The sequence below is a fragment of the Anser brachyrhynchus genome, assembly GCF_964034855.1.
Source record: "Anser brachyrhynchus genome assembly, chromosome: 14".
Classification (NCBI taxonomy): Eukaryota; Metazoa; Chordata; class Aves; order Anseriformes; family Anatidae; genus Anser; species Anser brachyrhynchus.
The window spans coordinates 12,147,199-12,156,809 of NC_137709.1; the positions used below are offsets into that span (position 1 = coordinate 12,147,199).

A 9,611-nucleotide genomic window follows, 5' to 3' on the forward strand; every position below is an offset into this window, starting at 1 on the left:
CCTCACTGATCCCCCTTCCTTCTCAGTCCTTCTCAGAGTCCCAGGAGAGGACATATTCTCACAGGGCATTTTAGGGGAGACCTCTAAGAAGGTGTCCGGGAGAGGACAAGTGCCAGCCCCAGCACAGTGGGGACCCCGCTCTTCTCCTGATATGGAGCTGATGTTCCAGAAGAGCAAAGCAGCAGCCTTGGAACAAGCTCCTTGTGCAGGCTTGGGCTTGCAAGAAAATCTCCCCCCCTGAAACAGGAACAGAGACATCGGCTTTCTGAGTTGCCATGAAGTTTGTGTCCCATACGGAGGACACAAGAAAACTCCACTGACGCACCCTGCCCATCAGTGTCCCTCGCCTTGGGGGCCACTTCACCTCTGAGCAGGGTGGGCTGTTACAGACTGGGGTTTTCGGAACTCCAGTGTAATTCTGCTCACTCTGGACCTCCGGAGGTCTCTTTTTTCCTAATACCTGAGATGAATTTTCCTTGGCCATCTTGTGCCCATAGCTTCTCATTCTCTCCCAGGGCACCCCTGAAAGGAGATAGGCTCCATCTTTCCTTCAAGGAACTGAGGAGGTCAATTAAATCCTCAGCTGTGTTCTCTCCTCCAGTCTAATGAGGGTCTCAGCCTCTCCTCACACCATGTGCACTCCAGACTCTGGCTGTATCAGTGACCTCCACTGCACTGGCTCCATTTCATCAGTGTCTTTCTCATACTGAGGAGACCAGTATGGTCCTAGCATGGTTTGATACCTGCTTAATGCTTCACATACCAGCACCCAAGGGCAGGCCGGGTGCCCCACTAGCCCTGATAAACACATAAAGATGGCCACCATCCCCTTCAGGGCACTGTTTTTTCTCCCCAAGGGAAGGCAGGGAGCAAAAGCTTCAGCAGAGAAGGAGCCTTGCGGCTTCAGAGAGCCAAGCCTCCAGCATCTGACCCTGCGCAGGCAATGGGGGAGTGATGTACAAGCTGCAGGGCCAGCAAACAACCAGACTTGTTCTCATTCTCCACCGGGAGCCCCCCCCCCACTGTGGTTTTCCTCGTGGGCAGTGCAAACTATAGCTGCTCTCGCTTCTAGCAAGAAGGGAGCAACAAGCCCACATGCATGGCTGGGCACACGGGTGCCTTGGGGAGCTGGGGGAAGGGATATATGGTCAGACAGGGACGGCTTCACTTTCAGACCCTTCTTCTGCCCCACAACGCAGCGGTCAGGGAAACAGAGCGACAGTGGTGGCTGGGCAAGGCTTGGTGCTGGCGGGCAGCTGGCTGCCTGCCCCCCCCTTTGCTCTCTGCATGGCTTTTCCAAGGCGGCTCAACCTGCGGCACCTCCTGCTGCGTCCCATCCTGATCTCCCTGGCTGGCCTGCCAAGGCACATCAGTGTTGACCTGCGGCAACTGGCCACCCACCCGCTGTGCCAAGACATCTCACAGCAAGCCAAGCCCCCCTTTTCCTAGCTTCCAATGTCTTCCAAAACCAGGCTTATAGCTGTGCCCTGGTTCTTTACCCCAAGAGAGCAGGGGTGACAGCTGAATGCTTGTCTGGATGATAAGAGGGAATGTAAAATCCAAAGGATGTGAACTGGGTGTTAGGTGGGGTGCTGGGCTGTCCCCATGCCATATCCCCCATCCAGCTGCCCTCTGCTATGACCCCCCCCCCCCACCCCAACTGAAGGATGTCTTTTGGGTCCTTGTCCCTCTGCAGCACCCCCAGTCACCCCCAGCCTGTGCCATTCCCCCCAGGATCCTCAAGACAGCTTATGCCCCCCCCCCCCCAGTCGTCCCTTTTGACCTTGGCCCACTGCAGTCCTGGACATGGGGGAGAGGAGGGTCCGGAGGGGCTGAGGCTGGGCATGCAGCAGGAGTTTCGGTGGCTGGTAAAGCATGAACATTGGGGTGTCTCAGTGCAGGGGCTGGGCATGGATGGGGGGGCAGGAAGGGACCCCAAGGTTGGGGGAGGTGAGGAAGAGGAACAGGATGGGGCTGTCCCATTACTTCCATTAGAGGAGGGAATCAATGGGGGAGAGGGACAGATTGCCCCCTCCCCCAAAAGAAGCCGCAATGAGCTGCACGGGGGGGCTTCACCCAGCAGAGCCAGAGAAGCACAGACAGGACTGAGTGGGGGAGACGGCGCCGGGGGGGGGGGAGGGGGAGGATTGTCAGATCCTGCCGGGAGCAGATTGAACCCTTGGTGGGGAGAATGAATATTTAAATCTGAATTAAACCAAAGGGTGAGAACAGTTCTGAGGATTTCCCGGAACACACTTGGTTGGAGATGGGAGAGGAATGGGAGAACGAAACCCCCGTAAATCCCCCTTCTCCCCAGTCTCCCCAGTACCTCCCTGTCCTGAGCATCCCTCAGAGCGCTCCCGGCGCAGCCCTACCCCGGCACCGGCTGGGCTGGGGGAGACGCAGGCCAGCCATGGAGGGACAGACCGGGGAGGGGGCGGCGGGTCGGAGATTGCGGGGGGTGCAGATCGAGGGTTGTGGGGTCACATCAGGGATGAGAAGGAAACGGATCGAAATGGGGAGGGGGGTGGCAACGGCGACGCCAGGGCTTGGAAGATGGTGCGGGGAACGGGCTGGCAGTGATCGGCGCTTCCAGCACAGCCCGGGCTTCACTTACCGGGAGTCGTCCCGATTCTAGCGCTCCCACTCGCGTCCGAACACACGCGTGACCCGGCGGCGCCTCTTGTCACCCGTCCGCCCCGTGGTGTCACCCCGCGGCCACCCCACCCCTTCCCACGCCTCTCCCTGAGCGGCAGCCCCACGAGCGGCGCGTCCCGCGTGGGTCGCGCTGCGCTCCCAGGGACCAAGCCCCCCCCTCCCCGGCCCCGTAACCCCCCCAGCCCCGCTGCCGCCGGGCTCGCCCCCGCATCCTGCCGCCCACGCCGGGCTCTCGGGGGCCGGCCGGTGCCGGCGGTTCCCTTCCCCGGGAGCCCACTGGGGACCGGGAGGCAGAGACAAAGGCGGTAAAACATCCGTGCGCAGCTCCAGCCGCTCCGAGCCCCGCCGATCCCCTTGACTACATCGTTAGGGGATTATCCAGGACCTCATCGCGGGGGGCCGGGGCGTCCGCCCCGTCCCGGTACCGGGCGCCTGCGGACGGCGCCGGCGGAGCTACCGGAGAGCGGGGGGGCAGCGAGGATCGTCCAGCGGCGGCACCGGGCCGGTACCGGGGCGGGGCGGGGGTCGCCCTGTGGGGGCCGGACGGGAAGCGGGGCTCGGTCCGCGGCCGGCGGAAAGTTTCTGCCGGTGTCCCCCCGCTGCGGGGGGAGCCCGGAGCCCGGTCCCCGGCGGGATCGCGGCCGGGGGCAGGAGGGGTCGGGGGCGGAGGCAGGCGGGGGCCGGGGGGAGTGGGGGGGTGTCTCTCCGTGCCTCCGCGCTGCTGGGCTCAGCTTTATCCGGGGCTGTAATCCCCCCTGCTCCGGTAATTAAAAACTCCGCATTACAAGGAAAACGGTGTGCGGGGAAATGTAATCAAGTCCGGAGGGGCTTAACCATCTGCTGAAGGTTAGGACCGGCACGGCGGGGGACGCAGCCGGGGGATTTGGCAGCCGCCGCGATCCGGGCTCCTCTTAATATACCGGGGGGACCAGCGCTGCATCCGCGGGGTAACACCGGCTCCAGGGGCGCGGGGGCAGCGCCCGGTCCCGCCGCGGGCTCCCCCCGCCTTTAACGCGGCTCCGGGGCCGCGGCGGGGAAGGGGTTAAGCGGCGGCCGCGGCTCGGGCCGGCACTGCGGTGCCGAAACCCCGGGGGGGCCCCCCGCCGCCCCCGAAACTCCTTGGAAGTGCAAGGGGCTCGGAAGGACGAGCACGGCGGGTGGGCGCCGAAGGGGGTCTGCGGGGCCATGGGGGCCGGGGCAGGCTGCGGGCGGGGGCAGCTTTTCCTCCCCTCCCTCCTCCTCCTCCTCCTCTTCCTCCTGGCCGCGCCGCGCTCGGCGGGCGGGCAGCTGCGCTACGCCGTGCCCGAGGAGCAGGAGCACGGAGCCTTCGTGGCCAACCTCGGCGAGGACCTGGGGCTGGACGTGGCCACGCTGTCGGCGCGGCGGTTCCGCATCGTGGCCCGGGCCGGGGCCAGGCAGCACCTGGAGGTGAACCTGGAGAACGGGATCCTCTTCGTGAACGAGCGGATCGACCGGGAGGAGGTGTGCGAGGCGGGGGGCGCCTGCCTGCTCCACCTGCAGCTGCTCATCGAGAGCCCGCTGGAGCTGTACCGCGTGGAGGTGGAGGTGCTGGACATCAATGACCACGCGCCCACGTTCCCCTGGCAAGAGTATGTGCTGGAGGTGGCCGAGTCTGCCGTGCTCGGTGCCCGCTTCCCACTTGAGAGCGCCCAGGATCCTGACGTGGGTACCAACTCGGTGCACACCTACCAGCTCAGCCCCAATGGCTTCTTCTCACTTGAGGTGCAGACACGCAGCGACGCCAGCAAGTTTGCAGAGCTGGTGCTGGAGCGCACCCTGGACCGCGAGCAGCAACGCACGCACCGGGTGCTGCTCACTGCTCTCGATGGCGGCATCCCCAGGCGCTCAGGCACAGCCCACATCCTCATCACGGTGCTGGACGCTAATGACAATGTGCCTGCCTTCGATCAGCCCTCATACAGAGTGAGCCTGCCTGAGGATGCCCCTGCCGGCACCCTGGTCATCCAGCTGAATGCCACAGACCTGGATGAGGGTCCCAACGGGGAGATCGAGTACTCCTTCAGTGGGCATGCACCACCGCGCGTCCGGGAGCTCTTCCGTGTGGAGCCCCGCAGTGGGCAGGTGCTGCTGAAGGGCCCCCTGGACTATGAGCGGGCAAGCCTCCATGAGCTCTATGTGCAAGCCAAGGACCGCGGACCCTCAGCTGTGGCTGTGCACTGCCGGGTGCTTGTGCACCTCCTTGATGTGAATGACAACGCGCCAGAGGTGACCCTCACCTCTGTGTCCACGCCTGTGCAGGAGGATGCCCCAACAGGCACTGTCATCGCGGTCATCAGTGTTCTGGACCGGGACTCTGGGGACAATGGGCGCGTGAGCTGCGAGATCAGCCCCAATGTGCCTTTCGAGCTCCGCTCCTCCTTCCGCAACTACTACACTCTGGTGACCACAGAGGCGTTGGACCGGGAGGTAGTGCCCGAGTATAATGTAAGCATCACAGCACGGGACATGGGCTCCCCTGCCCTGCTGACCCGCAGCACCCTCACCATCCCGGTGTCTGATGTGAATGACAACGCCCCGCGCTTCCTCCAGCCCTCCTACAGTGTGTACGTGATGGAGAACAATGCGCCAGGAGCCTCCATCTGCTCCGTCAGTGCTTTGGACCCCGACTGCCAACAGAATGCCTATCTGTCCTACTCCATCGCTGATGGGCACATCCATGGCATGCCAGTGGGCACCTATGTGTCCATCAACTCGGACAGTGGGCACATGTATGCCCTGCGCTCCCTTGATTATGAGCAAATCCGCAGCTTCCAGATCCAGGTGCAAGCTCAGGACGCAGGCTTCCCCCCGCTCAGTGCCAATGTCACTGTTCACATCTTCGTGCTGGACCAGAACGACAACGCTCCTGTCATTGTGTCCCCCATGCCACGCAATGGCTCTGTGGCTACCGAGCTGGTGCCGCGGTCAGCTGGGCCTGGCTACTTGGTGGGCACGGTGTCAGCAGTGGATGCGGATGCAGGGCTGAACTCCCGCCTCTCCTACCAGCTTCTCCAAGCCACCGACTTCACCCTCTTCAGCCTGGCGCCGGACACGGGCGAGCTGCGCACCCTCCGCTCCTTTCTGGAGCAGGACGCAGCCCGGCAGCGGCTGGTGGTGCAGGTGCGTGACGGGGGGCAGCCAGCGCTCTCAGCCACCATGTCCCTCCTGCTTTCTGTGGTGGAGACCATGCCTCAGACTCTCTCTGACTTCAGCAACTTCAGTCTCCCCCCAGAAGACTCCTCCTCCTCCCCACTCACACTCTACCTCCTTGTCTCCCTGGGCTCCATCTCCTTCACCTTCCTCCTGGCCATCCTCATCCTCACAGCCATTCGGTGCCGCGGAGAGCAGCGCTCCTGGCGACGTGATGGCTGCCACTGCTGTCCTAGGCCCAGGTCCTCCCCTGAGAGCCTCAAGACATCCAACCTCACGGCACAGCCCACCACGAGCACAGCCGCCCACCTTGATGTCCCTGATGGTGGCCCCCCGGGCTACTGCTACAAGCTCTGCCTCGGTCCCGAGTCTGCCCAGAGCGACTTCATGTTCCTCAAACCCTGCAGCCTGCCCCGCAACAACGAGAAAGGCCCCGGGAACCTGCCGGCTGCTGGGAAGCGATCCCAGCCCAGCCAGCAATTCCATGTCTCCAAGCAGGTAAGGGGGGCATGCTGAGCTCACAGAACTCCTCTGGGATCCTTGGCCCCACCCCTGAGAGGTCTCATCCCTAAACCTGTGGGAGAAACCAGGCACTGATTTACCAAGAGAATAACCTTTGATCGGTGCAGGAATTAGGATCAGGCTGTGGGAACCCTCTACTGAGCTTCCCCATGGGTGCAACCACCAGGGGAAGCTGGGCTGGGGTGAAAGGAAATCCCCTCCCCACCACCTTTAGCATGCATGAGAGGCAATGGAGCTGCACTGGTTACTGGGGGTGGCACAGTGGGAGTGGCATCTCCTTTGTGTCAGCAATTTGCCCTGGGACACCTCTCTGTTTCCCCCATGCCAGTGCGGGGGCCACAGTGTCCCAGTGTAGGACCTGGGGCCAGTCCCAGTCCCGCTGGCACTGACCGTGTCCCCATTCTGGCACCCAAGCCCTGGGCTGTGCCACTGGGTAGGGAGTGGGCAGTTCAGGGAGGGATTTTGATGTCAACATTTGTTAGGTACTGAAATGAGGAATGTCTAATTTTCATGATGAAAGGCTCTTCCCAAAACACGATTACAAGGATGGAGAGTGATGAGGCATCTAATCCACTTATATCTGACTTAATAAAACAGCCCTTCCAAGGAGAGCACAGGACTCTGCCAACAGGCTCTCCCTGTGCATCGCCTTGCGCTGCTGGACTCACTTGTCTCATGTGTTAACGGGACTTTCCTCTGGTTGTTTTCAGCCCCCCAGGACACTGGGTATGCAGATGATTTCTGAACCTCTCATCTTTTGGTGCCTGAGACCCGGGTTAAGCTGTCATCACACCTGCAGGAAGGGCTTTTTAAAATTAACAGAAATAGGAGAAGCCCTTCTCTCTTCCCAGAAGGACAGACCTTGGCAAATGAACTCCCACAGGTGGAGAGCAAGCGTCTCCATCTGTGACAACCCCAGTGTCTCAGGAGGGCGGAGAAGCCCAGGAGCGAGCAGACTGGATCAGCTCTGCCTCAGTTTCCCTGTCTATAAAATGGGAATGTGCTGCTTGCTTCCCCACAAGAAGAGGGCAGAGAAGAGACGAGGTCTTACGTCCCTGCTTACTGAAGGTTAAGAGTTGTTCCCAGTAACACACCTTCCCCCTCTGTGTTTTGCAGATCAAGCAGCCCAACACGGACTGGCTGCCCCCCAGCACGCAGCGACCTGCCCTGAAGAGGTACCAAACCCAGCGGGCGTGGGTGGAAGGGGATGTGGGGACTGGGAGGTTCTCGCTGATGCAGCATTGAATTGGTCTCTTCCCTTTAGCTCCCAGAGCCTGGAGGACATGGGGGAAATCCGCAGAGCCCTGCAGAAGGAGCACGAGAGGCTGTGCACGTTGGTGACCCCTGTCTCTGGTTAGTGGTGGGGGTCTGGGGTGGGGAAGGGCAGACCCACTTGGTGCCCCTGGGCAGAGATGCAGTGGCCCACACACATCCCTTTTCCTAGCAATGTGCCCAGGGATAGCCTGGCCCCCGGAAAGGAGGGAGGGTGGTGACACATGGCTGTAGGCTTGCACCCTGGGACAGACGTGACGGTCCCACTGAGCAGTGGCTGTGCCCTCCCCCAAGCCAGTCTCACCCACCCCTTTCTTCCAGAGTTTCAGAAGGCCTCGGCAGGTGCCAACAGCATCTGGGCACCCCAGCACAGCCCCTTGTACCCGGGGCACATCCCGGCCCTGGATTATCAGCACAACGTCTACATCCCTGGCACCCCCACTCTGCTTTCCAGCAAAGACGGGCCCCTTTTCCCAGGCCGGGAGAACAGAAACAGCTTCTCCACCTTTGGCAAGAGGAAGAAGATGACAACTTACTGCGACATGCCTGACAGCGTGGTCATCAACAACGACCTGAAGTAGTGACCAGTGCTGGGTCTGGATCACCTGCATTGTTTCAGCTGCTGGGTCCATCTGCAGCACACAGCTCCACCCGTGAACCACCTAGGAGTTTGCAGGGCTGCTGAGATGGTGGCTCACCAGGGTGTGGAGAAAGGAGCAAGAGACTGGGACAGGATAGGGCAGGGGCAGTGGGTGTGTTTCTCCCATCTCCTTCTGCAGAGCTGTTGGCAGCAGTTGCTGCTGGGGGTCTGGACGACCAGACTTCAGCAAATCTGCCTTGAGTTTTCCCATTCCTATCCATCTCTGTAAATGTTGTCACTTTGTGTTGTCTGGCTGTGTGGATGTATTGAGCTGCATGCCTGTATTTCTGCCCCAGGAGGCACGGACAATTCGCACAGACCAAGCCTGGCCCAGGCAAGCCTGGTGCTACGAACGAGGGCAGCAGCCGCTGCTCTGCCCTGAGACCCAGAGGGATGCATTGCATGTCCAGAGCACAAGTTGGTGTCTGGCTTCTCCAGAAAGTGAGTGCAAGACCCAGCCATTACAGGGGCTTCCCTTCAAACCATGACCTGACACCTGACACAGCAGGGCTGGAGACCAGAAGTCCAGGACACAGCCAGGCCTTGCTCTGAGAACAGCACGGGACGGCCAGAAGAGCTGTTAGCATAAGCAGCTGGGAGATGCACAAGGTGAGGCTCTGCTGGGTAACTCTCCAGCCCAAGGCAACGCCATGTGAAAGGCAAAGTTTCCAGCCATTGGAGGGGCCCAGCACAGCAGTGGGTCCTCTCCCGTCCTCCTGCCTTCACCTGCATCTCATTTTTCTGAGCACCTCAGACAACTGCCTTGGGGCCCCACCTGCACAGGACACACGCCTCCCACTGTTCCCTGCTCCTCTTCAAGGTCTTCTAGCAGGCTGCCAGGTGCCCTCAGGGGCCGGACTCCAGCCCCAGAACTGTCTCTCTCCCACCCTGCTCACCCCCCACCTGTCCACCCAGTCTGTCTGCCAGCGTTGCCAACCGCTCACCTGTCGCCAATCCATCTGTGCAAAACATGACAGCTCTTTCTAGACCAAGTTTGTTTCACGGTGTCTGATTTGTACCAATAAATTGTATTTTAATAGCTCACCCTGGCTCCTGGCTGTCCCTGAGCCCCAGCTGCACCCCATGCAGGGGTCATGGCCGAGCTGTCAGAGCAGGGCTCTCAGCTCCAGCACACGTGTATGTCCCTCGGGCCTTCACTGCTGGAGTGGCCCACGAGAGCTCATTTCATTCACTTCACCCAGAGGCTGGGGGCTTGAGGTCTCCTCCCTGTATTCAGGAACACTCTGGGGTCACGGCCAGGCATAGGTAGAGATGTATTAAAGGCAGTGGAGATGCCCTGAACTGCTGGGGAGAGGGGCTGGATCTGGTAATGGCTTATTGTTATTAT

At 61.2% G+C, this 9,611-nt stretch overlaps 1 protein-coding gene across 1 annotated transcript; it reads left to right on the forward strand.

The window, feature by feature from the left end:
* Positions 1-3,379: 3,379 nt before the first annotated feature.
* Positions 3,380-9,373, forward strand: LOC308177986 (protocadherin-10-like). The gene is made up of 4 exons (XM_080555947.1): positions 3,380-6,327; positions 7,468-7,526; positions 7,616-7,704; positions 7,945-9,373. The coding sequence occupies exons 1-4, from the start codon at positions 3,844-3,846 to the stop codon at positions 8,202-8,204; spliced, it is 2,892 nt and encodes a 963-aa protein (XP_080412073.1). The 5' UTR covers positions 3,380-3,843; the 3' UTR covers positions 8,205-9,373.
* The last annotated feature ends 238 nt before the right edge of the window (positions 9,374-9,611 follow it).

Bases quoted from the DNA above. Each gene is read 5' to 3' on its own strand.
- LOC308177986 (XM_080555947.1), top strand. From the start codon at position 3,844: ATGGGGGCCGGGGCAGGCTGCGGGCGGGGGCAGCTTTTCCTCCCCTCC. The intron at 6,328-7,467 runs GTAAGGGGGGCA...TGTGTTTTGCAG, and splicing joins AATTCCATGTCTCCAAGCAG to ATCAAGCAGCCCAACACGGA. The intron at 7,705-7,944 runs GTTAGTGGTGGG...CCTTTCTTCCAG, and splicing joins GTTGGTGACCCCTGTCTCTG to AGTTTCAGAAGGCCTCGGCA.